The following is a 25,231-nucleotide window of genomic DNA, read 5'->3' as shown; positions in this document are numbered from 1 at the left end:
CCTAGAATGACGTCATAGGACTCTAGGTTAGCAATATTGAAGGTGCGTACACCTTTAATTTCCTGGTACTCAAATTCGGCTGTTGTAGTAGCTTTGACGGCGCTTCTGGATCCAGACACAGCCAATTGGAGTGGTATGAGCTTCTCTAGCATCACATACTTTAGTTTCAATTGATCCACCATAGTACTAGATACAAAGTCTGCTAACGACCTGGAATCTAGAAGCGCTCTGCACGGTTTCCCATTAAGAAGAACAGCGACGATGATCAACTTAGGGAGAATACGGGCGGAAGACTTTGGTCTGGCTGCCTGTCTATGGAGAGAATGCAAGTCAGGTAAGTCAGCCTTAGTATTGTTAACCATGCCGAAAAAGAGCTCACTTGTAGGTTTCACCTCCTCTTCACCGCTCGACTCGCAAGTTTCGAGACCGGGCAGGTCATCGGATGATGTGGAGTCAGGGGCATCATTGATATTGTCCCCAAAATCACTACTTCCCCATTCCGAGGTAACCCAGGACGAGGAGTCGGAGTCCTCTGCCTCACTGGGATCGAGCCTCGACGATGTGGTGATTGGGCCTGGTGAGGTAGGTCGTAGTGATGTTTTGGTGTGGGTAAGGTACTTAAAGTTATGAATCTTTAAGATGGTGAGCCACATAACGATATCGAATGCTGGGTCGCTGAGCTGCGAGTAATATACGATGTATTCGTTGTTATTGTGCTTGTCTGATAGTAAGTACGTGCTCGCATCTCCCCATTGAGTTAGGCTGAAACGGTCTGGTCTATAGGAATAATAGATGGGGTCTTCCAACTCATCAGTGGTAAGGGGTACTGCAATATGCAGATTAGATAATGCCTGGTGAGTCACTACTAAGTGCTTGGCGTGCTCCAGGCGTTCTAACTCATCGAGTTCATTATCAGTGATTCCAACAGCAAAGCCATACAGGCCTTGTTTAAAACCTTCCTCGATCGCAGCAGATCTTATGTCAGCAGCAGTCACTCCGATTGCATTTGAGCACAGGGACGAGGCTTTTGGGTGCTGAGTTGGAGGTAGACGGTGGCGTTTAGGGCAATCCTTCGCTAAGTGCCCATTTTGCTCACATTCGAAGCACTGATTCAAATCCCTGAGTTTGTTTAGGGTCTCAGGGCTTCGGTATGTCCTGTTGCAAGTTGGTTTGGAGTCACGAGGGTTTCCAGGGCCTTTGCGACGGGGGTTGTCACTTCGAGTGCTTGGGGCTCAAGTATTCACTGAATTAGCAGAGATCAAGTGAGTTCGAGATCGTCGATCTGACCTGCTGTGATGCCTGCAATTGTGTCGGTTATGACTGGTATCCCTTTTAGCAAGTCCTGCTGCGAGTGTGGGGTTTAGAGCTAGAAGGACGTGGGGGTCTTTTGCATTTTCTATAAATGCACGTTCGGTGCGTAGCGCTTTCCTTTTGATCATATCAATACTGACGGTGTTTGTATCATAGCCTTTATCCACTAGTGAGGCCTTGATAAAGGGCTTACAGTTCATCCAGAACTGTCGTACCAGCTCCCATTTGTTGATGTCTCCAGTGGTGTCTGCAAGTTCACGAAGACGCTGGATATAGTCCCGAACTGATTACTTGCCATCTTGGCAACAATCGAGGAACTTTTGTCTTTGCAACATCCTAAAGTTGGTCGGGAAGATGTAGTCAAAGAGCTGCTCGAAAAACTCGGTGAGTGAGTATCGCTTCTTCAGATCAAGAATGTCTCGCTCATAGAATCGATAAGCATTGTTTCCTAGATACTTCCCGAGCATGCTTAAGCTCTGGGGAGTTGACAGCTTTGCCCTGTCCTGCCATGCGCGCACCTCATGGACCCACTTCTTGAAAGTGGATACATTGACCTCCCCATTGTAAGTGAATGGGGGTTCGTGCTTCAAGAACCCTTGCTGATATTTCAGGAGAATTAATCGTGCCCGGTGTTCTCATTGTGCGAGTCGTTTTGTCTTCCTAGTGTTGTCCGAGTCACTATCGTGATCAGACTCGGGCTCTAAAGCAAGGAGTTGAGCACTGAGGTCGTCGGACAGGTATCCATCCGTCATTCCTGGTAATGTCCTCGATTTCTTCCTTGTAGAAGGTGTCAGGTTCTTACTTGAAGACTTCCTGAAGGTCCTTTCAATTTTCCATCTCATATCTTCCTCATTATCCGAGGATTCAGTGGATGACGCCTCACTGTCACTCTCAGAATCGGACAACGGGCTTGACGAGTCAGAATCGCTAGGGTGATTTCCTGTTATTGCCCGTTTAACTGAACTTTTCTTAGGTAGGAGGGACGATGCCCTCCAGTATCAGGTATCAGTCTTTTTCTGACTGGTTTTATCAGGTGCGGGGTCTCTGCTACCTGGTGGGTCAGTCACCATTTCTACAGTACGGGGTTCATTACTGACGACCATTTCGATTTTGGGTGTCTCTACAATGGCAGGCATTGAGTTTGCGGTGGTGGGTTCAGGAGCAGGGGGCACTTTGCGCCTCTTTGAACAGCTTCTGGGCCATCACCTCTCTCGTCTGAGCTTCTATCATGAGCAGTTCAAGTTCTGCAATACAGTCTCGTAGATTGACATTTTCCTCATCCTTCTTGGTGAGTTCTTCTTTGGCTGCTTTGCGGAACTGTCTTAGGGCGAAGTTTTGGACTCTAATGGAGCTGCCTCTGTTGTTATCGTCCCAGATTTTCCGAAGGGACTCGTCGGAGTCATTTGGTCCAGGGCGATTGAACTCAACCATATCCTCGTCAAATTCGGACCAATCTCGTAGGTAATTCACTAAGACACTGCGTCTAATGGGTTCAGGTTTGTTGTCCTGCTCAGCAGGCTCGCTAGCAGTCTCAAGCTTGACTTGGGATGTGTCAGGGCTTGGTCTAGTGGTTGGGAGCTCAGGCACGTTGCCTAGCTCTTCATCATCCATTGATTCTGACCAATCAAAGACAGGCTGTAGACGAGGAGTATTCATATTATCAGGGACTACTACGGTATGTAATTGTCCCATAACGTCTCCAGTAGGAGGATCTTTACTGAACATTGTGCCAAGCGCACCAATGTTTCGAGTTCCCGTGACTCGGTGCGTCTCATCAGTCAGTGATGGCGCTAAATTATTAACAGCGGGGCTGTTTACAGCACTTATTGCATTGGGGGACCTTGGGGTCCTCCCATTCATGTCCTGAGGACCGATTTCTGGGGCAGGGTTAGCCAGCAGGCTACTGCTCCTGTTGTCTCCAGAGGCAGGGATACTGCCTCGAGACTCAGCGCCTCCGTTGTCGGAGACGCGGCCATCAACGCTCGGTCTCCTCGAGCCAGTCGAGGAGAGAGGGAGGCAAGTTCTAATGCGCTCACGGGCATGTTCCTTTTTCTAACGATATTGTAGGTGGTTTTTTTTTTTCTTGGGTCGAGTTTGTTTTTAAAGATGAGTCGATGTTTCAGAGGGTGATCAAGCCTCTTCGACAACGACTATAGTGGAAGGGGGGGAAAAAACTTTGGGTTTATCGAAGTTAAAAATATGAAACGATTAATGAATTGTGTACACGAGATAGTTGAGGTTTGAATAGGCTAGAGATTCACACAGGGTAACTGTAAGAACCAAAGTGATATTCGGGGGATAAGATCAATTGCCCTACAACTACGTAAACCACGAGCTTAAATACTGTAGGGCATAGAATATGAAAGAATCTAAAAAAATGAAGGCAACTAAGAGTAAATGACTGATGACGAGTAAATTGGTTGCCATCATCGAATAGTCGATGATGGCTTTTAGCGAGCGTCACATTTAGATCTAACTTCAATAGTTACTGAAAAAAATTTCAGTGTTTAGCATATTATTGAGACTCTTTTACCCCCCTTTAACTTTTTCAAAATTAGACGATATTTTTGCGGATTGTACAGAACGTAGCATAAACTGGCAACCGCAAGATGTCAAATTAAGGGAAACCGAGACCGAAAATTCGGTCTTAAAAAGTTGCGGTACGGTTCGGTCTGCAGTCTTTGACCGGTTGTGCAACTGGACTTTTAAACCCTACTCGCACCTGGAAGCGGATCCATCCAGTATTCCATACCGTCCTTCTCCGTCCCTACACATCACCCGTTTCTCCGTTACAGCAATGACCAATCGCCGCCGCCACCAATAGATCTCGGAGGAACCGGGAGTATGAAGTTGAAGAAATATTGGATAGTCGGGAGAGACGAGGCAAGAAGGAATATTTGGTGAAGTGGAGAGGACAGCTGAGAGAAGAAAATACTTGGGAGCCGGAACAGGACCTAAAGAATGAGTATGGAACCAATGAAGCATTCAAAACTTTCCTCACACGTGAACGGGAACGTTTCAAAATTTGTATACCACCTCGAGGAGAATGGAGGTATACAATGCTGAATTGGGGAGTATACAATTGGAGAATAGGAACATTCAGAGAGATCGTCGATGAGGATATCGACCTTGGGAGTGGATGAAAAAGGCGGTCCGGGACTAGCGGACCTTCAATTTGGGTTATGGCGCATTCCCGGAATTAATTAGTTTTGTTCCTTGTTTTGGACCTTGTTTATTCTACCATTGCAGTCTTGTAACCAGCAATCTATATTGTTCCCTTCTATGGGATCGTTATCAGAGCTCCAACAACAGACTTAGGGTGTTGCTGACCGTCGTGTTTGTCCTATGTCGGGCCTTATCCATGCCCCATTCGTGCCGTATAAAGTCTCATCCATGCCACCTCACGACTCACGAGCACTCTCCCATATCGCCGCAGCCTGTGCACATCAGGCTCAACCATGCCGCATCAACTCCCAGGCCTGCATCAGCATCCTAAATTCCTAATCATATATTCCATGGCTTCTTATGCTAATTGGTGGTGTCGTTATTCTGGTGTGTATACTGACATCGGAAAAACTATTCCAATAGTGAGCACGAAGGGCCCTTCTCCCCGCTGAATTGGAAGACGGGGATTGATCGAAACAAGTATCCAGGAATTTGGGCAGCATCTAATCGGATTGACTCGGGACACGTATGCGTTGATAGCTGACCCCTTTGCTAGTAGATGAATACAATTCCCCTGTACCATGATCATACCTCTTCTGTGGTATAAAATAGGCGGCGCCAACAATCAATTGCCAGCAACCTCTCTACAAGTGAAATCAACTCACCGACATCATGTTTATTCGTGTCTCTACTGTTTTAGTCGCTCTCTTTGGCTTGATGGCCCTCGTCAACGCCGGAGTGCCAGTAAGCCTCGCATCTTGTAAAATATGATCATAGTGTCACACAATATCTGCAGGCTGTTCGCTCCAGTGCTCGCCTTGACGAGCGTAACATTGTCGTGAGAGTGGCCCCAGTAAGCCTTCCTTCACAGTGAATGCATCAAACTCACCATAAAATGTATGCAGGAAGTGTCTCCAGAACCAGACCCAGGCAAGTCAGCAGTGGGTGGACGCGTAAGCCTTTTGTCGAACCGAATCTCAGCATGCCAAACTCACCATAAATATACGCAGGACGAGACTCCAGAACCGGACCCAGGCAAGTCAGCAGTGGGTGGACGTGTAAGCCTTGTATCACACCAAATCTCATCATTTCGAACTCACCATACAACATACGCAGGACGAGTCTCCAGAACCAGACCCAGGCAAGTCAGCAGTGGGTGGACGCGTGAGCTTTTTGTCGCACCGAATCTCAGCATGCCAAACTCACCATACAACATACGCAGGACGAGACTCCAGAACCAGACCCAGGCAAGTCAGCAGTGGGTGGACGTGTAAGCCTTTTGTCGCACCTAATCTCAGCATGCCAAACTCACCATATAATATACGCAGGACGAGACTCCAGAACCGGACCCAGGCAAGTCAGCAGTGGGTGGACGTGTAAGCCTTGTATCACACCAAATCTCATCATTTCGAACTCACCATACAACATACGCAGGACGAGTCTCCAGAACCAGACCCAGGCAAGTCAGCAGTGGGTGGACGCGTGAGCTTTTTGTCGCACCGAATCTCAGCATGCCAAACTCACCATACAACATACGCAGGACGAGACTCCAGAACCAGACCCAGGCAAGTCAGCAGTGGGTGGACGTGTAAGCCTTTTGTCGCACCTAATCTCAGCATGCCAAACTCACCATATAATATACGCAGGACGAGACTCCAGAACCAGACCCAGGCAAGTCAACAGTGGGTGGACGCGTAAGCCTTTTGTCGCACCGAATCTTAGCATTTCGAACTCACCATACAATATACGCAGGACGAGACTCCGGAACCAGACCCAGGCAAGTCAGCAGTGGGTGGGCGTGTAAGCCTTTTGTCGCACCGAATCTCAGCATGCCAAACTCACCAACAATGTACGCAGGGACTCTGAATGTAAGACTTGTTTCGCGCGTCAACCCACGGTAGATTGCACACAAGGCAACTACGATGCGGAATGCAACTTTTATGCAGAAGAAGTTACAAGGAATATCAAGTGGAATAGTGCTCGGATATAAGGCAAATTGAAATATTAGGTCTGTTGTCGATCGTGTGTCTGTCTATCAAACTTGTGTGAAGCTCCGAAGTCCAACATGGATGAGTACCACTTACCGGTATAAAGAAACAAATGTTAAAATGCTGCAGAGAGTAAGACTTACCCTGTCCATCTGAATCGTGGTAGTCCACACGTGCATATAGCGTGCAAGCGATTGCGGCTGCCTGACAGGCATCCACTGCATCTATGTATCTCTGAATTTTCCATAGACTAATGTCCAGCTGGTCTATGGCTGCGGGTGCACGAACAGCCTCAATTTTGAATCTAGTTTCACGTATGGTGTCTATGCCTTTTTCAAGTCACAGTCGCTTTTCACCAGGCCTTGATTTAAATTTTCTTCACTGTCCGTCAGGCCATTTTTCCATGGCTCCGATGTTACATCAGTCGCTACCTCGCCAGGCCTGGATTTTAAATATTCTTGCTGTTTGGGAAATTGGAGACAAATATCTTGTAGAGAAAGGCTCTAGCAACAAATCATCTATCTCCGACTATCTGTTTATGACATGTCAAGAGAGACTACGTTACAACTATACATATCGTACAACGTGGGCGGGAAAGTAAGTGGGGTGGGTGTTCAAAAACTTCGCTATCGAGACGAATAATCCGAGTGAGAAAAGAGAAAGGAACTGAATAAGAACAGCGTACCTAGCGAGACAAATAATTCGAGTGAGAAGAGGTAAAGAACCTTATCCCACTGAGTCTCGCTAGACACAGGCTGCAGGCCCCACTCAAGGAGGTGGCAATGAGGATTGCATGAGATGTATTAGTCACATTGTAATATGCACAGGGCATTACTCGCAGGGAGTATAGGAACAGGCCCAAGACGAGGGTAAACTTCGGGAAGACCCAAAGGACGAGGCTGCTAAGGAGCATGCACAAGGCATTACTCGTAGAAAGCATAGGGACAGGCCCAAATCGAGAGTAAACTTCGGGAAGACCCAAAGGACAAGGCTGCCGAGGAGCACGCTCATCCAATTACCCTGGCGTAAATAAAGTTAAGCTCGACTAACACAGTCCATAATGAGAAATATGACCGAACGCAAAGCAATTATCCGTCCGGGCTAATGTAGCGTCACACCTAGGTCAAAGCACGTGATGTTTACAGTAAATGCATGTCGTCTACCTTACCTGCCATTAAGATTCCCAAAATTAAGCTGCGACATGGTTGCTAGCTGCCATGCATACGGACACTAGACAAATAGCACATGATGTACAATCAGCCGCGAGTCAGCAAGCCTCTTGTCATACTGTGCCGGGGATGAATCACCTTTGAGTATGTCGCAAACTTCTGCTGTCGATTAATGGTGGTCCGAGTTCACTTGGACTCTAGTAACCATTAATGTTCTGTGAATGTTCATTGTTTGTACCGTAGAAAGTAGAAGCTAAGATACAAGTTTCAAGACATGAATAAGAGACAGCGTGCGAAAAAGGTCATTAATATTGGATGACAAATAGGAAAAGGCATCAAGCCTCGTCCGACCATGTCGGGCCTTATAATATCCATGCCTCGTTCGTGCCGTGTAAAGTCTCATCCATGCCACCTCACAAGCACTCTCCCGTATCAGCCCGTACACGTCAGGCTCAACCATGTCGCATCACGGCCGCATCAACTCTTAGGCTGCATCAATCCTAATCATATATTCCATATATAATAGCTTATTATGCTAATTGGTGGTGTCGTTATTCTGGTGCATAAATTGACATCAGAAAAACTATTGCAATACGCTCATTTTGCACCTGGATACAATTTGTTACAGCTATGTGCATTTGTTTTTGACTTCAAATTTTGTGGTGCCACACCATCTAACTTAGAAGTGCAAACAATTATTCGTCCGTCCTAATCATGCAAATTTCTTAGCGAAGCTCAACCATATTCCATAGTCCCATCTCAAGAGACCTTATACTAGGTTGTGACTGTGTTCGAGGTACTATGGTGAGCACGAAGTTTCCTCTTCGAGAGATAACAAATTTCATTCTCACTGGGAATGTTCGTTTCCACCCCGCAATTGTTTATTTCATTCTGTCCAGTGGTGCCTTCTATACATCTTTTATGAGATTTCTTTTTTTTGTCCTGACACCAAAAAAGTCGCTCTGCCTGGTCCTGCCCTACCATCTAAGTGTACAACCTCCATACTAGTGCTACCACGTTGCTCGGCGCCTATGCTGTGACCTATCAGAACCTAGTAGGATCGAATGAACATTTATAATTGATGGCATGCGTAGATCGCATATACACAAGGTTAGAAACTCACCCTGCGCTGGCCTAGTGATACCGCTCATTGAACATACCGTTTTTGCCGTTTGTCATGCATTGCTACGAGGAGGAACGGTGGTTTTGATGATTTTTGGTACCTCGGTCAGCTGGAAAGTGAGTCATGGTAGGACAGATGGGAATACGATTGTTTGCTACAACTCAGCTCACAGAGCCCTTCTCCCTACTGAATTGGAAGATGGGGATTGATCAAAACAAGTATTTAGGGTCCAGCTCTGCAGCAATTTGAACTGCATTCAATCGGATTGACTCGAGACACGTATGCTTTGATAGCTGACCTCTTTGCTAGTGGATGAATACTACTGAAGAATTTCATCTCAATTCCACAGTACTATGATCATATATCCAAAAGACGACTTAGGGTCCTTTTCTGTAGGGTATAAAACAGAGGGCGCCAACAATCAGTTGCTGACAACCTCTCTACAAGTGAAATCAACTTACCATCATGTTTATCCGCGTCTCTACTGTTTTCGTTGTTCTCCTCGGCTTAACGGCCCTCGTCAACACTGAAGTGCTAGTAAGCCCCGCATCTTGATAAATATTGACATATTGACATACGATGTCTGCAGGCCGCTCGCCCTAGTGTTCACACTCGTAACATTGTCGTGAGAGTGGCCCCAGTAAGCCTTCCCTCGCACCGAATGCATCAAACTCACCATAAAATGTGTGTAGGTGTCTCCAGAACCAGACCCAGGCAAGCCGGTAGTGAGTGGACGTGTAAGCCTTGTTTCACACCAAATTTCATCATGTAAAACTTACCATACAATGCGTACAGGATGAGACTCCGGAACCAGACCCAGGCAAGCCGGTAGTGAGTGGACGTGTAAGCCTTATTTCACACCGAATTTCATCATGTAAAACTTACCATACAATGCGTACAGGATGAGACCCAGGCAAGCCGGTAGTGAGTGGACGTGTAAGCTTTTTTTCACATCAAATTTCATAATGTCAAACTCACCGTACAATGTGTATAGGATGAGACTCCGGAACCAGACCCAGGCAAGCCGGTAGTGAGTGGACGTGTAAGCTTTTTTTCACATCGAATCCCATCATGTAAAACTTACCATACAATGCGTACAGGATGAGACTCCGGAACCAGACCCGGGCAAGCCGGTAGTGGGTAGGCGTGTAAGCTTTGTTTCACACCGAATCTCATCATTTCAAACTCACCATACAATATACGCAGGACGAATCTCCAGAACCAGACCCAGGCAAGCCGGTAGTGAGTGGACGTGTAAGCTTTGTTTCACATCAAATCTCATAATGTCAAACTCACCATACAATGTGCGCAAGACGAGTCTCCAGAACCAGACCCAGGCAAGCCAGTAGTGGGTGGACGTGTAAGCCTTGTTTCGCACTGAATCTCAGCATGTTAAACTTACCATACAATATATGCAGGGACTCTGAACGTAGGACTTGTTTCGCGTGTTGACTCGCGGCACATTGCGCACAAGGCAACTACTACGCGGAATCAGACTTTTATACAGAACAAGTTATAAGGAATATCAAGTGGAATAGTATAAGGAAAATTGAAATATTAGGTGTATTGTCGATCGCGTGTCTGTCTATCGAACTTGTGTGAATCTCCGAAGTCCAACATGGATGAGTACTACTACTTACCTGTGTAAAGAAACAAATGTTCAAATGCTGCAGGCATAAAACCTGTCCATCCGAATCATGGTAATCCACACGTATGTATAGCGTACAAATGATTGCCGCCTGGCAGGCACCCACTGCATTTATCTCTGAAAATTTCCATAGATTGGTGACCAGTCGGTTTATGAAGGACGATGGGGTGCACGAGCAGCCAAACAGCTTAGTATGTATAGGCTGCCATTTGAGTAGAAGCCAGTACTTGGGTTTGGGAGTATTTCCTGGTTCCCCGGACGTGCGTTGATACGAGTATGGTACCGGCGTCGTTAATGGCATGTCATATGCTTCTTTTGTTAATTTGAGGACCGGAGAGTTCACTTTAACTACCAGTAGTGGTCCGAGCAGCGAGGATTGATCCAGTTGGGCCCTCGTAAAATATGGTGTAATTCGGTGGACTGGCCAGTACGTACTGCTCTCCCAAGTTTGCTCTGCGCAGACGCCCCTGCCTCGCTCTGCTAACGGTCTATGTACTGCTCTGTTCCATCTCTGGCCTACCTAAGTCCGCTAGGATGTTACACTACCGTTACTTTAAAAACATCATGCAACCATAATGTCTGACGGAACCTCCGATCCATTTCTGGGCGACTCATGGTTAGTACGCATCCCTAATAATTCAACATGTTCAAAACAATCACCAAGAATAAATACGTGTCTCTTGCGATCATAATATTGGGTACAAAATAGAAATCCTTAGGGTTTGCTTTCTGCACCCAATGTCGCAGTGTTGTGTTTGTAAACAGGGCCAGCAGATTTCGAAGTTTGCTGCTAGGATATGCAAGATAAATATGAATTATAAGAGGATGATGACAGTGTTAAAATGGCAAGGGTTGAATAGAATCCTGGCGTGTAATGAAATCAAGGCAGTAGCATGTAAGGTGCTCATCAGCGTGTGCAGTATCTATGTGATATTGCTTCGAGCGTAGAGAGTTCGTCATAAAGTCCTGGAGCGAAGCAAGCATGATAAACCTCAACACGCCCATCATTCAAGGGTTAGACGCTCACATGCAGTGCAAAATTGGATCCTCCAAGGTTGCAATGATTTGCCGATGAAGCTGATTGAGGTCAGCACCGACAGTCAACTGACCTCAAACACAAGTGGAAGGAAAGGCCTCCTTCGTCAGATAAGTGCCAGATGCATCTACTTTTTTTTTTTTTTTGTGTCCAATTTTTGTCCTATTGAGAGCGTACTCTATGCAGGACATTTCGTTCTAGTCTACAGGACACCCGTGTCCTAACGCGTCTCTCAATTCATGAATGCCCTGATGTGAGGCGTACCCCCATCAGTCCGCCGTTCCCGCCGGCCGTTTTAGGCATGCAATTGGTTTGAAGACGAGACGACTTTGTCTCAGTTCCGAAAGTGTATAAGATCTACTTCTTTATGTCCCGCTCTCAGCCAAAACTCCCCGGAGCGGCGAGAGGGTGCTAGACCTCCGAGGTCTACTTCTTCGTGTTCCAACCCCTCCCAAAGCTCCCCAAAACGGCGAAAGGGTGCTAGACCTTCGAGGTCTACTTCTTCGTGTTCCAACCCCTCCCAAAGCTCCCCAGAACGGCGAGAGGGTGCTAGACCTCCTAGGTCTACGTCTTCGTGTTCTAATCCCTCCCAAAGCTCCCCAGAGCGGCGGGAGGGTACTGCATGGATAGTAGCACCGAAGATAGAGGATGTGAAGGTGAGAGCAACCGTAAAGCGAGACAAGATCAACATATTACTATTGAGATTGAATCAAACAAACGTGTTCAAATAGACGATGTTGGGACACAAAAAGCAATTATAAGAAACGGAATGCGTGAATTCCTCATCCAATTTATACGGCATATTATTGCCCCTGAGTGCGCTGCATGATGCCGCGTTGACATGAAGTGCGAACAATGTCGGGTTGATGCGACAGAAGAGTATGACCTAGGTTCACCACCAAGCAGTGATCGTTCCTTGGCAACACCGCGAATTGTGTTACTCGAATTAGAGGAACGCTCGAGGAGTGTCAGCATCTTCAAGATCCTGAACCGTCTCAATTCTGGAAGATGAATAAGCTATACAGGCGGAGAGATCCTACCAAGTGCAGAAACTATGCTCGTTTCCTAACACAGCAGCTTTGGGCGTCGCAAAGGGCGGTACCGGCTCACGTCCGAGTATGGCTCATCATGATTCACCACCACGCAAAAGGGCTTAGAGATACTATGAACATCCTGTGTTTAGTTTATTATGAGCAAGCGACTAGTGCTGATGCCTGAGAGTTAGTAGTCATTGTAACGACCACGAGCTAGAAACTCATAAGAGATAATCATACTTGCCTCTCATTCGGGATTGCAACAAAAATTCTCTCAGATGCGCGCAGCCTGTCCTCGGAGCCATTATTAGTATCAGTAGTCAGGAGGAACAACTGTTTCCCTTCGCTATTCTCTGCTTAGGAGAAACCAAGAGTTGGTCGTCTCGCTGTAGGACGATGATTATGGGATTGATGTTGAATAAGATGATGAGCCATTCGCTAGACCCATAAGCACTCCCTGCATGCACGATTGTATTATTTTTACTACTTACCTGTGCAAGAGGATTCTAGACTGCTATCTCGGTGAAAAAAATGATCTTTTGCATTGAGGCGTTATCATTTCGGTTGTCATCCTTGTTTCAGGAATTTTCTCAATCGGACTCTGTACATGTCATGTCCGACTATCGTGTCGTTTGTGCCCGCAGCCTGCCGGGATTATGGGGTTTTGCCTTGTCGTTGCCATCATCAGGGCGTGATCACAACCAGTTCATTGGAAGCTCCTGTGCGCATCTAGTGTGTAGCGTGAACTGCATTTCATGCCGGTAGCTAGCAAGCAAGAAGGACTTCATGAGTCACTAACAAGCAACAATTTCAAAAAAAAAATTGGGGGCTCACCATGACAATGTACACCCTCCGAGCGGAACACCATTTTCTTGCCTGACTACGCGCCATCTCATAAACAAAATCAGGGTGCTTCAGATTGAGCAGGATTTATCTTGAGTATTTTCAGCGTCGGATTTGATAGTAAATCGATAGGGTTAACACATCCCGTTCTGAGTTCTCAGAAAAGCAGTTGATCAATTTAGAAAGCCACTTGGCCGGGAAAACCCGTATTTCTATACTCCCTTTCAAGCAACTTGGTCCAAGTCTGTCCAAGTCATGCCGTTTCTACTTTTTACATCTACATAGTGACTGCATATCTTGGACTTGAATCGAATGGGTCACTACTCGAAGGGAAGATAAATACAACTTTGACTCGCCTGACTTTGGCACTCTCTCCTCCACAAGCCCAGAAAGCCAGTAAGCAACAGTTGTGCCATTTGAATTTTGAATGGGACATGGAAGTACTCGTCCTTGAGTACCGTCGGTCACCATTCTTCCGTCATACGCCCTTGAACATGTCCTTGAAACACGATTGCCGGGGTTAACGTGACAAAACAATCCGTAGTTGTGGACTGAGTCCGACTGACACACTCAATGTTTCTCCAATGCACGCACTCAGACTCACGAACAAGATAACGTCAGCGCTTCAAAGTGGTAACGACTTGTAATTTCTTGAATCTTCAACTCTACAACCCTCCCGAGTCCCGCGTTGCTTCAAAACTGCTTTTCAACTGCTGCGATTCGATCGTTGTCAGTCTGTTGTGCAAGGGCATGTATCGACCAACATGTTGCGGCGTTATACTGCTTGCCTCAAGAATCGTAAATCCTCTCGTGGACTGCGGTTTGTAATAGCAATCCAAAGACGTGCGTAGGTACAGGTCCCTCAGCATGTTGAACAGCCGCTATGGTTTTTTTAGTAAGTACTAGTCAAGCGACCATTCATATAGACTAACACAGTTTTGAAGCTATTCCCTCGGTCTTCCAAAAAGAAACAGCGGCTGGTGTCGGTTCCGGTTCGTTTGCCCTGTTGTTGCCTGCTGTAGTAACAGAAATGGTAGCTCTAGAACAAGTCGAGCGATTTTATCTACCTCGGCTAGGTGATACTTCTTGATGAACGCCTGTTTGCCAAAGAGCACCAACGAGGGGCGTCATTCGAGCATCTACCGTATGCCGACCATCAGCACGGACTGCGGGCGATCAGTTCAGGCCGCGACGTAATGAGTTGTGACGTCTTGCCTCTGCTTGGGATTATTTCGTCGAGGATGGCTGTTATCCACAGTCTTCCATCCTGAGTGTCAGCAGCGGGAACTACCGCAGGGATCAGATAATAGCTGCGGGCGACATCTGAAGATCTCACCAGCCATCCCTGGGGCAACGTCTTTACACAGGTTATCAACATTTAGCTGAGTCGGAACATAATTTGTACCTGTGTTGACAATGACGCGGGCGGCACGCGAAATATGAAGTACGTATAAAACGTAAATGAGGAATAGAATGCTGAGATACATCGTAAAGCTGCGGCGAGAGGTGAGCCGCACGATTTCAATGGAAATACGCATGGACAAGCTGAATTTATAGTAGAATTCATGCCTCATGGATGTGGGGCCTTCGTAGCCTTGAAGAAAACGATCGAGGTCTCCTCCAAGAGGTCTACAGAATCAGCCCCGAGCTTACCCACATTATCTGCGCTTCGGTGCTGAAGCGAGCTGCCAAAGCACAGCAAGTACGCACAGTGTATGGGAAGCCCAGCTGCTTCGAGAGGTGTGAGAGTAGCTTCTCAGGCTATCGCAGTACCATAATCGCTGGGATGTCCAGAACACGCCGTGTTATCGACACAACAAGCAAGCGAATAATCACAGGTTGATAGACCTTCTGCACTGAAAAGAGGCTTTCGATAGTCTTCCTTGTTTCGCGTTAAGGCTCACATATCAGCCCTAAACCCCGTCTCTGTAACTTATCAACACCAAGACGATCGCGGAGTCCAACATATGCAGATCCATTATCCATCCCATGATGCCCGACGCATACCGCGGGTGATTTGATGCTCCGGACTCCGGAGTGCTTGATTGACCATGTGCAATGAACCACATGCCTAGCAGCCCAGTAAATCATACAGAGCATAATCAGAATCCCATTGAAAGTGAACATTCGCACAAACATAAAAAACTATATACAAATGAATAACTTGTACTGCGTATCTGTTAGTGATCATAATTCAGCGCATAAAGAGCAGAGACAGCATTGTCCAGCAGTGTCTGTTTCCAGGTGTGAAGTCGAGTGCGTGGTATAGGTAAGATATTAATGTCGTGGGGGTGATTGGTGGAATAGGGTACTTGCACGGTTGAATAATTGACATAAATCGCGATAAGATCCACATAGACAAAACATGTATGGGGGTCGTTGTGAACACAACACGCACCGGTGGTGAAAGCGCTGTGGACACGATATTCAATGGGCGTGTAACACGAACATTTAAAATGTGATATTCAGAATAAATGGCGTCCCCGGGTCATTCCGGACTTTGAACTTGTTCCTACAAGGTGAGGCATTAGTGCGAAGCCGCATAAAAAAGAAGAAATAAAATAAAATAAAACCCATCTGCTAAAAAGGGGGGCGAAACAACGAGAAAAAATGCTCACTCTTTCACCCAATCTACAACAATATTCTTCAAATCACCTGCCTTTCCGCCTGCCTTCTTCTGCTTGTTGATATATCCAACAACCGTTAATGGCTCTGCATGGGGCGTTTCCAGGAGCAGATCTACAATGGCGGTATGTACAAGGTCAATGGCCGACGGGCCATCGATACCTGAAAGGGTAAGTTGGTGTGGGGTTCCAAGTTCGATGGAGGAATCTGTGCATGGAAGGAGAAAGGGGAGGATTTAGCACAGTGTCGAAAGCCAAAATAATTCAAATCAAAGAAGCACCTTCATAAACCCTCTTCTCGACTCTCTCCCTGACCATCCCAAGCCTCTCCCTGAGCCCATTCAGCCTCTCCACACTCAATGCACTTGGACTTCCCCGCCCCGTCCCACTCTCTGCCTTCGCAATATGTACTTCCAGCTGCTTCAACTCCCGCATCAAGAATTCCCCGCGCAGGGACTCGCGTTCGGTCTGCTCTGGGGTAAGAAGAGTCGGCTCGATGGGAGTTCCCACTTCCTTGAAGGGCGGTGGCGGCGAGTTGGGGCTGCTGTCAGGGAAGTCGGCTCCTTGCACCCCACGGATGTGCCCGTGCTTCGTTGTGTCTGTGTCTACCTCCGTCGCACGTTGCACAGAAACAGCGGCATCTTGTGTTAGACCATCTAGAGTGGCTAAGGGGTCCGATGCAGAGCCTGTGGGGTTTTGAGAGTCAGGACCTGGTGTTTGAGCGCGGACAGAGGTTTGCTGTTGGTCTTTGGATGTGGTCTCAGGTGCACCGGGCGTAGCGCTCTGAAAGGCTGTCTGTAAAACACTCTTGGGTCCTCTCCTCTTCCTTTCTGACTTTCCTGGTTTTTCTTGTTTTTGAGTGACGGTAAGAGCGGGATCTTGGTTGTTGCCAGGGTCATCTACATTGGGGATAGAGTTCAGGAGGGGGTTGTCGGTGTCGATGTTGGTGCCTGTGATACTATCAATGTTCAACTGTTGAACACAGTCAAGAAGTTCGGGATCGGTAATCATAGACCTCGTATTTGGAGCATCAGGAGGGGTGGGTGTCTGAGAAGGGTTCACGGGAAGATTTTGAGACCCAATGCTTGACTGGATGGCAAAGTCATTCCCGGTGCTTTCCACTGCAAACCCACCCACAAAAGCTTCGGGTACAATCACCTCGGCAGAAAGTCCGCCTACAAAAGCTGCGCCTCTAGCAGTACCAGTGCCCAACAGAGACTCTGACCTACCACCGAAGATGGGCTCAGTTCTTGCGCCTTTCCCTACCACCGAACCCACCACCGATTCATTATCATCATCCGCATATCTGAGCATTGAGGGTCCAGGGCCTGAACCCACGCGGCGGTGTCCCGTCACTGCGCTGGGCTGGTGCTCTTCTTGTATGGGAGTTGGACGTTCCCATTCAGTTATGCTTGCTTGATGCTGAGTAGCATCAATTCCCACGTCCGACGTGGTCTTGTCACCTCGCGCGCGGCTCAGTATACTCTTTGCGCCAAATAGGGAGAGGACACTGCCCATGACGGATGCCGGCCGTGATTCCGGCAGTGGCACTTGGTGAGCAGCGATCGTAGGGAGAGCATTGATATGCATGCGAGGTGTTGGGGAAACAACTTCAACGTTTGCGGTGATCATTTGGCTTGGAGATGGATGTGAAGGGATATCGAGTACACTTAGCTCTGTGTCCTGCCCTTGTTCTGGCGAGTGTGAAGACACACTAACGTGCACCCAGCTGTCATCGTGGACGTTTATAGAGTCATGTCTCGAAGGTCCAGTATCGGAGAGGTGTGAAATATGTTGAGAGTGCAGGTTGACGGGTGGAAGGCATGCAGGATCGACGGAAGTTGCTATGAACACTGGGGATGGTCCTAGGACGACTTCGCGGACGCGACTAAGCTCGGAGTTTGTTTCAGAAAGGGCAGGACGGCCAGGGTACGTCCCGGGTGGCATGCGTCTTTTGTGTATTTGTCTAGAGGGTGAAGCGGGAGGTGCAGCGCGGGTACTCGAAACAACAGATGATGGTGGAGCACGTGTAAACAAGCCTCGCACGGGATATTTCATGGAAATCTTCGGTATCCGTATGTCATTCTTGACCTTCCATCGCGGCATGGCCTTCATTATAGATCTCATTTCCCTCCTCAGTGCCTTATAGATTTTCTTCAGTCCTGTATCGCGCCATATTCCGGGAGCGACGTCTGCAAGGAGGAGCCCGACCAGCGTCCATGCGCATGTGAGGGCAAAGCGAGAAAGTGATTGTGATAAGTAAATGTCAATTGCTATGCGCGTAGCAAGGGCGAGGTATGGGTCTTTTGACCTCGATCGAGAACGGGTATGCTTTGAGAGGAAGTGCGAGAGCACGACGCCTTCCCAGAGTCCGATAAGTATGCCTTGCAGCAAAGTTAATTAGATATACTTGAAAAAAAAATCAAAGACTGCTCGAAACCAACCTATGAGTTTGTGATCTTTGCCTGTTGCAACGTCGAGCACGACGCGCAGAGCTACGCCTGCCCCGATTGATAGTATGTTTTCCATGTCTTTGGTAAATGCATAAGGTGACTGGATCAAGCCTTCGCAATAACATTATTGTTGTGCATTCGGCAAATCCCGTGCACTGTCTCAATCAATTTATCGCAAGTCTGCCTTTTATCCTCTTTCATCGCGCAGTTATTTCTAGCATCTTCACGCTCTCCTAACATATAGCAGACTGGACACCTCTTTCATCGCGTGTCCTTAACCTAAGACAGGATTATCCCTTAAACATATCCTATGGAAGGAGGGAATCGCTATGGTAATATGGTCACCGTCACTCCATTCCCATGCATTCATTCTTGGTTCTATTTTACAGGGTTGACCATTCAAGGATACGTCAGAAAATCAGCCACCACTTGAAGGTATCTCGCCTGGTCCTCCTCCTCCAAGAATGGCATGTGACGCTGGGAGAACTGAGCCCACTTAACATGCGGAATCCTCTGGAAGAAAGGACTGACGCAGACATCCTGCGCTTCGTCCATCACACCGTTCGTGACCAGAGTAGGAACCGTAATCGTGTGAATCTGTTCCAGACACGTCCATGACTTCAGCGTGCCCGTAATCGTGAACTCTGACGGTCCAATCCTGGCAATAATCATCAATACATATCGAAAAGGTGCATCGAAATATCGCCTACATGGTCTGATACACAGTGGGATGTTGCATCATAGCCCCAAACGACGTCTCCATCACCTTTGGCCAGGGGGCCTTGCAAGCATGCTTGTCATAGAAGATCCCCAACATTTGATGATATTCAGGACTATCCGTCGTCCCCTCTTTTTCATGCTTCTCTATCGTCTCCCTCACATTCGCTGGCAGCGCTTTCAGCAACTGGCCAGTGCTTTGTTCCCACAGTGCCATCGATGGCGCTCCGCTAGTGAGGATGAGGTGTTTGAGACCCACAGGATGTCTGTGGCTGGCGTAGTGTGCTCCCAGCATCGCTCCCCAGGAGTGACCCAGAAGAGCGAAGCCATTCTGGACACCAAGGTGGGCGATAAGGTTGTCCAGCTCGTCCATGAACAGATCGACTGTCCAAAACTCTTTGGGCTTCTCCGCCACACCTTCAAAAATGGACTTGCCGATACCGATCTGGTCGTAAAAGATGACGGGGATGTTGCATTTACTGTAAAGTTCAGCGAGAGGTGTCATATACTCATGCGAGATGCCAGGGCCGCCGTGGAGCACGATGAGAGGATGAGCACCCGAAGCAAGATCGCCGACGATTTTGTACCAAGTCTGGTACGTGTCTTCTCCGACTTTGAAAACTACTTTGCCTGTAACTTCAGTCATTGGAAGTTTGACGTATGGAGCGAGCTGCATGGCAACGCAGGACGCAACCCTTTATACACGAGAATGATGTTTCAACACTCAAGTTGGACTATTTGGCTGTTTGTCCATCACCTGAAATGAAATGGCGGTGTTTGGGAGCTGATTATCATATTAGTCGTACTAGCGCTGTACGTGCCAGTGATTCTTCGAGGATGTAGCAATGCTTGATTTCGCAATTGTGCTTGGGAAATACATTCATCCGAAACTCCAAATACGCGAATGCGGCGTGAATGAGCATGTAAGAGACCTGAAACTGCGGGATTAGGCTAACCTGATGTAGCTTGTATGAAATGGGCGCTCAAGCTCAAGTATCATGCGCACATCATTGATGGTGATGCGAGCTATAGTATGTACGTTGTATAAACAATACAAAATATCGTAGCCAATCCAAATTGTCCATCACTCCGTGGTGATTTGAGTATCTTCCGCTTCCTAAACTTGGTTACCTGAATCTTCCCATTAAAGGTTCCACGATGGTTTGCACTGATAACCAGGGTAAGATATCTACGGTATTACTTGGTATCAACTTACCTGTCCTGTAAGTTCGATTCTTCAACAGGCAGTTCGATAGAGACTTCGAGCGATGAGCCGCAGCATCTCGGACAAATATTGTTGCTAGCGTCCGCATCATTATCGCAAGAATGCATGTGGCTGCCATCTAAAGTCGTACGACGTACGGCACCAATGAAAATTCCTCAAGAGCACTGGATGCAGCCTGAGTTAGTACTGCGCGAGATTACACTGACTGATACTGTTACAAATACAGCATGTGTACACTGGCATTTGATGGTGCTGCACAACTGTATGTCCAATGGACTTATCTTGCAAGAAAGTGATTCGCGAACCTGGAGTCGAGGCCGAGCGCCGTTACAATACAGGTATACTACAATCCGCACTGTCATCGCCATGTCGCCTCGTCATCCTTCCTTCTGCTGCATCCGCGCATCAAGGCTTTAGAAGCAACCTAGGCCCCCATCCTCTACTAGAAATTCAAATCCATCAGCAAAGTCCTATACTATCGCTGGGATCTACTCACTATCCACGTCATCACTTATGTTCCCTCCACACGCCTTATCACTGTTTTTTTTCACCAGTCCGCATTGCGCAAAGGCCACAGACAAGATTAAGACGTAGAAGCTGATATTGAGCACGCTCATGGTATTGGATGATACTGTCGGTCTTGAAGGCTCGCTGGTTAAGACTTGTTGTTTATGCCAGATGGGACCAGTTGGACCTTCTAATATAGCAGCCAGGCGAGGGGGAAGTGCGTTCGTTTAGAATTCGGGGATTGTTTTTCCACAGCTTCGAAGTCGCACGATGCACGGTGCTAACCGCACGAAGAAATTCCTCATCCCCCTTGATTTACACGTACTTAATTGTACGAACCTTCCAAGTCATCTTACCTTCGATGGACATTGGTGAGGCACGCCTCATGGCACCAGGGCAGCATTGAACGAACCTAGGGGCGCGATAGGACACAGACTCCCTAAATCAGAATCTATTGTCTTACATAGAGTTCTACTCTCAAATGAATGTACATGCATAGAAGTTAGCGTATCAGCTTGGCCTCAATGCTCCTTCCACTGCGCCCACTTTTTTTTTCTGCAGTCGTCATCATATATATTCTTAATAGTACAATTTTTCGCTGCCCATTCAAATAATAAATTGGCGAAATGATTTGTTGTTGAAGGCTAATTTCACTATATGTGTATAGTGATCATATACAATACGACTGCCCCATCTGCTATTCCATTATTCTTTACATCAACTTGTGATCTTCAGGCTGATTTGATGCTTTAAAAGCAAGCCAATACAGCACCAGCTAGAGGTTCAAATTCATCAGCCAAGTCCTACATGATAGCCAGGACATACTCACAACTTGGATTTTCGTCGTCACCGGACGCGTGACATTCCCCGTCAGTGGCAGTGACTGGCACTGCTGCTGTGAGTCGCGCAAAGTTCATAGACAAAAGTAAGATGTAGAAGCTGATGTTGAGCACGATCATGGTACTGAATGATATTGTTGGCTAAGACTCGCTGGTTCAAAAGATGGGTTCCTTGTGTCCTGGTAGTTGGGCCCTTTTAAACATCAGCTCAGCAAGGGTTTGCTTACATGACGTATGTCGGATTGGAATTCGGAGATAGCGGTCTTTCCTGGTATTCTTTTCCGGTTGTAAGATGCTCAGATTCAGTGTACTGCGATGCGGAATTGCCATGGCTATACTAATCAGAAGTGTTTCTTGGCGGTAAGGGTTTCAGAGTACTAGTATGGAACATTGTGAGGCCGGTGTGACGGCACTTCCAGGTTCGTACCGTTTTTGGAGTAGTACCAACACCGCAATGCTGATGCATAGGGCAGGCCTTCGAGCAAAGCCGCGGTGGAGTCCCATCTGGTTCGGACGAGCATGCCTTACCTTTAGCAACATTTAGTGCCTTTTACAGCGAGGGCTCGTTGCTTGACCATGAAGGCCACCCACAGCAGTATAGTACCACCATCAAGATGTGGAGCTGGTCTGAGATCAGTGTGCGCGTGTCGGGATTCCAAGGCCCCGTCACAGCATTTGTACCATCCCGCATAAGGTCGTATAACGACTTACCGCGAAAAAAAAGCTGGCATCTCCCGGCTGTTTGATGGTGCTCCAATAATAACTTGACAAAGGCGGCTAAGTCAAAATTTCTAATTCTGGTCTACCGATAGATACGTCTGCGTGATAAAGCTTTAAAGGCTGACTCCTGAGCCCATATTAAGGGACGCCATATAAATGGTACTTGCTGAAGTCTCGCCTCGAGCAGTTGACGGTATTCGACTGTATGAGTTGTTTTGTCAACATCATCCATGTTTCTACGAACGAAAGTTACATTCTGCATTTGGATAGAGATGCGCTCTCAGGTAATTGGTCTACCTCTGATCAGCTGCTCACCTTTCAAATTGATCCATCGGAAAGAAATAACCTTACCTTGCGGTACATCTTTCAGGATGATCAACGGAGATGCATAACAGATTATGATGTGCCACAATGGAGTGGGGTGGAAAAGCAGTTTGGCCGCGGCGTGGGCGTCGCTGCGATCAAAGTATCATGTGGCATGTGGCCCATAGTAGGGAGCGACTAGTCCTTTACGGCCGTCGGCAGTTCAATTATCCGACCAAGCTATCAACACTCCAAAACACTAGTTCATTGGATATTTGTATTATAACTCATCTCGTACCTACTATTCGGAATTCCCCAGGTCAGCTCAGGACAGCTCGCAGAACACCGCGTCTTAACAAATTTCCGACAAGTTATGCGAGGTCTGCGAGGAGGGCGGCTCTAGCTTTGACCGGGTAAAGTATTTTGGGGCTATGCAAATTCGTTGGCAGTGTTCATCATATGTCAGCAGGACTTGATCAAGAAACTTGTGTTAGTACCTGCAGGTAATCGGTATCCATGATGTCTCGCGGAGAACTGGTAGTCGGCTGGATGTTCGGAATGCTTAGTTTACTTGTCACCTTGTGGCATGCTCGCATCCAACTACAACCGGCGCAACATCGCAAGTACCTTCCATACGTGTCGAAGCAAAGACTAACCTCGGGCATTTTAGAATCTATAGAATACACTTACGCTGGTGACGACTACCCATGGGAATATCCCATCGATCTCACGCATGAACCCGTCGCGATGACTCTTCACGAGAGCGTACGCTTTGCTCTCAACGCATCTGATACAGAAGCTCAAATGGAATGGGAGGGTCTCCCAAGCTGGCCCAAACTGATTGGTCGCACCCATCTAGGACCAGAGCACAGAGTTTTCGTGCTGATCTTTGGTCATCAGCTTCACTGTTTGTGGATGCTGCAGCGAGCTCTTCTTGACTATGACCGTGACCAACCCCAGGTCACGTATCATCACGTACATCACTGTCTCAATTATCTTCGACAGACTCTTATGTGCGACGCTGCGCATACGCTGGAAATGGGAGACTTTATGAAAGTCGATTACGAGAAGGACAGAATTGGGGACACGTTGGTATGCAGAGACTGGAGTAAGGTAATTTCTGTACTTGATGAGCAGCATGAGCAGTGGTTGCAGTGGAGGGCGCATTGGGATTAAATTGACACACTACTTCGTACGTTTCGATCTGTTTTTGCTGAATACATCTGTGGAACTATGTATTATTTTATTGAGTGGTTCGATAGCTGTACTAGATTTTATTTAAATGTGTTCAACAAAATTGTACAGTTTCTAGTGGTCCAGACAGAGAAAAAGCTCCTCGAATTGGCTTCTCATGCGTGTTCCCAATACTGATTTTTCACCATCTATTCAAGATAGGATAATCCCTCAAGCCTATCCTTCGCTGTACCGGTAGAAGGGAGGAAATCAATCGCTGTGGTAACCTGGTCATTCCATTCCCATGCATTCATTCTTGGTTCTATTTTACAGGGTTGACCATTCAAGGATACGTCAGAAAATCAGCCACCACTTGAAGGTATCTCGCCTGGTCCTCCTCCTCCAAGAACGGCATGTGGCGCTGGGAGAACTGAGCCCACTTAACATGCGGAATCCTCTGGAAGAAAGGACTGACGCAGACATCCTGCGCTTCGTCCATCACACCGTTCGTGACCAGAGTAGGAACCGTAATCGTGTGAATCTGTTCCAGACACGTCCATGACTTCAGCGTGCCCGTAATCGTGAACTCTGACGGTCCAATCCTGGCAATAATCATCAGTACATATCGAAAAGGTGCATCGAGATATCGCCTACATCGTCTGATACACAGTGGGATGTTGCATCATGGCCGCAAACGATGTCTCCATCACCTTTGGCCAGGGTGTCTTGCAAACGTGCTTTTCATAGAAGATACCCATCATTTGATGATATTCAGGACTATCCGTCGTCCCCGCTTTTTCATGCCTCTCAATCGTCTCCCTCACATTCGCTGGCAGCGCTTTCAGCAACTGGCCGGTGCTTTGTTCCCACAATGCCATTGATGGGGCTCCGCTAGTGAGGATGAGGTGTTTGAGACCCACAGGATGTCTGTGGCTGGCGTAGTGTGCTCCCATCATCGCTCCCCAGGAGTGACCCAGAAGAGCGAAACCATTCTGGACACGAAGGTGGGCGATAAGGTTGTCCAGCTCGTCCATGAACAGATCGACTGTCCAAAACTCTTTGGGCTTCTCCGCCACACCTTCAAAAATGGACTTGCCGATACCGATCTGGTCGTAAAAGATGACGGGGATGTTGCATTTGTTGTAAAGTTCAGCGAGAGGCGTCATATACTCATGGGAGACGCCAGGACCGCCGTGGAGCACGATGAGAGGGTGTGCACCTGAGGCAAGATCGCCGACGATTTTGTACCAAGTCTGGTACGCGCCGTCTCCTACTTTGAAACGTACTTTTCCTGAAATCTCAGCCATTTGAATAAGGGGGAGCAAGCTGATGAGTTGGGTTAGCGTTTATTTA

General features: G+C 47.4%; 9 protein-coding genes across 9 annotated transcripts; 3 read left to right on the top strand and 6 right to left on the bottom strand.

Annotated features, from left to right (window-relative positions):
* Positions 1–5,148: 5,148 nt before the first annotated feature.
* EDB93DRAFT_1102284 (uncharacterized protein) lies at positions 5,149–6,466 on the top strand (the record flags this gene model as incomplete). The annotated part of the gene is made up of 12 exons (XM_041447191.1): positions 5,149–5,220; positions 5,273–5,329; positions 5,382–5,429; positions 5,487–5,534; positions 5,593–5,640; positions 5,699–5,746; positions 5,805–5,852; positions 5,911–5,958; positions 6,017–6,064; positions 6,123–6,170; positions 6,229–6,276; positions 6,305–6,466. 12 exons carry the CDS (start codon positions 5,149–5,151, stop codon positions 6,464–6,466), a joined length of 723 nt encoding a protein of 240 aa, XP_041310059.1.
* Positions 6,467–9,221: 2,755 nt separating this feature from the next.
* On the top strand, positions 9,222–10,040 carry EDB93DRAFT_1248317 (uncharacterized protein; the record flags this gene model as incomplete). Its single annotated transcript, XM_041452698.1, has 7 exons — positions 9,222–9,293; positions 9,346–9,396; positions 9,449–9,493; positions 9,552–9,587; positions 9,751–9,798; positions 9,857–9,904; positions 9,963–10,040. 7 exons carry the CDS (start codon positions 9,222–9,224, stop codon positions 10,038–10,040), a joined length of 378 nt encoding a protein of 125 aa, XP_041310058.1.
* A 1,734-nt stretch (positions 10,041–11,774) lies between these two features.
* EDB93DRAFT_1248316 (uncharacterized protein) lies at positions 11,775–12,131 on the bottom strand (the record flags this gene model as incomplete). Its single annotated transcript, XM_041452697.1, has 1 exon — positions 11,775–12,131. The coding sequence occupies one exon, from the start codon at positions 12,129–12,131 to the stop codon at positions 11,775–11,777; it is 357 nt and encodes a 118-aa protein (XP_041310057.1).
* A 1,803-nt stretch (positions 12,132–13,934) lies between these two features.
* On the bottom strand, positions 13,935–15,171 carry EDB93DRAFT_1132739 (uncharacterized protein). The gene is made up of 6 exons (XM_041449006.1): positions 14,723–15,171; positions 14,654–14,674; positions 14,533–14,604; positions 14,385–14,483; positions 14,250–14,333; positions 13,935–14,198 (listed from the first exon to the last, which is right to left on the bottom strand). The coding sequence occupies exons 1-6, from the start codon at positions 14,889–14,891 to the stop codon at positions 14,107–14,109; spliced, it is 537 nt and encodes a 178-aa protein (XP_041310056.1). The 5' UTR covers positions 14,892–15,171; the 3' UTR covers positions 13,935–14,106.
* A 453-nt stretch (positions 15,172–15,624) lies between these two features.
* Positions 15,625–17,516, bottom strand: EDB93DRAFT_166805 (uncharacterized protein). Its single transcript, XM_041455566.1, has 4 exons — positions 17,220–17,516; positions 16,223–17,166; positions 15,936–16,149; positions 15,625–15,829 (listed from the first exon to the last, which is right to left on the bottom strand). The coding sequence occupies exons 1-4, from the start codon at positions 17,243–17,245 to the stop codon at positions 15,769–15,771; spliced, it is 1,245 nt and encodes a 414-aa protein (XP_041310055.1). The 5' UTR covers positions 17,246–17,516; the 3' UTR covers positions 15,625–15,768.
* Positions 17,517–18,146: 630 nt separating this feature from the next.
* On the bottom strand, positions 18,147–18,470 carry EDB93DRAFT_1043262 (uncharacterized protein; the record flags this gene model as incomplete). The annotated part of the gene is made up of 2 exons (XM_041444589.1): positions 18,147–18,325; positions 18,386–18,470. Coding segments are annotated over 2 exons (264 nt in total), but the record flags the coding sequence as incomplete, so codon positions are not given.
* Positions 18,471–18,557: 87 nt separating this feature from the next.
* On the bottom strand, positions 18,558–20,138 carry EDB93DRAFT_166789 (proline-specific peptidase). Its single transcript, XM_041455565.1, has 2 exons — positions 19,105–20,138; positions 18,558–19,052 (listed from the first exon to the last, which is right to left on the bottom strand). The coding sequence occupies exons 1-2, from the start codon at positions 19,785–19,787 to the stop codon at positions 18,794–18,796; spliced, it is 942 nt and encodes a 313-aa protein (XP_041310053.1). The 5' UTR covers positions 19,788–20,138; the 3' UTR covers positions 18,558–18,793.
* A 3,125-nt stretch (positions 20,139–23,263) lies between these two features.
* EDB93DRAFT_1223373 (uncharacterized protein) lies at positions 23,264–23,881 on the top strand (the record flags this gene model as incomplete). The annotated part of the gene is made up of 1 exon (XM_041451179.1): positions 23,264–23,881. One exon carries the CDS (start codon positions 23,264–23,266, stop codon positions 23,879–23,881), a length of 618 nt encoding a protein of 205 aa, XP_041310052.1.
* A 340-nt stretch (positions 23,882–24,221) lies between these two features.
* On the bottom strand, positions 24,222–25,185 carry EDB93DRAFT_1081415 (proline-specific peptidase; the record flags this gene model as incomplete). Its single annotated transcript, XM_041445617.1, has 2 exons — positions 24,222–24,480; positions 24,533–25,185. 2 exons carry the CDS (start codon positions 25,183–25,185, stop codon positions 24,222–24,224), a joined length of 912 nt encoding a protein of 303 aa, XP_041310051.1.
* Positions 25,186–25,231: the final 46 nt, after the last annotated feature.

Source organism: Suillus bovinus, assembly GCF_016758785.1.
Source record: "Suillus bovinus strain UH-Sbo-P2 chromosome Unknown EDB93scaffold_13, whole genome shotgun sequence".
Classification (NCBI taxonomy): domain Eukaryota; kingdom Fungi; phylum Basidiomycota; class Agaricomycetes; order Boletales; family Suillaceae; genus Suillus; species Suillus bovinus.
The sequence above is the reverse complement of the archived record's forward strand: the minus strand, read 5'-3'. Positions and strand labels throughout refer to the sequence as shown.

Coding starts and splice junctions, on each gene's coding strand:
- EDB93DRAFT_166805 (XM_041455566.1), bottom strand. CDS start 17,245: ATGCGGATGATGATAATGAATCGGTG. Junction 16,150..16,222: donor CGAGAAGAGGGTTTATGAAG/GTGCTTCTTTGA, acceptor TTCCATGCACAG/ATTCCTCCATCGAACTTGGA. Junction 15,830..15,935: donor GTTGTAGATTGGGTGAAAGA/GTGAGCATTTTT, acceptor CTCACCTTGTAG/GAACAAGTTCAAAGTCCGGA.
- EDB93DRAFT_166789 (XM_041455565.1), bottom strand. CDS start 19,787: ATGCAGCTCGCTCCATACGTCAAACTTCCAATGACTGAAGTTACAGGC. Junction 19,053..19,104: donor CCCACTGTGTATCAGACCAT/GTAGGCGATATT, acceptor GATTATTGCCAG/GATTGGACCGTCAGAGTTCA.
- EDB93DRAFT_1132739 (XM_041449006.1), bottom strand. CDS start 14,891: ATGAGGCATGAATTCTACTATAAATTCAGCTTGTCCATGCGTATTTCC. Junction 14,675..14,722: donor CCGCGTCATTGTCAACACAG/GTACAAATTATG, acceptor ACCTGTGTAAAG/ACGTTGCCCCAGGGATGGCT. Junction 14,605..14,653: donor CGTTGCCCCAGGGATGGCTG/GTGAGATCTTCA, acceptor TCCCTGCGGTAG/TTCCCGCTGCTGACACTCAG.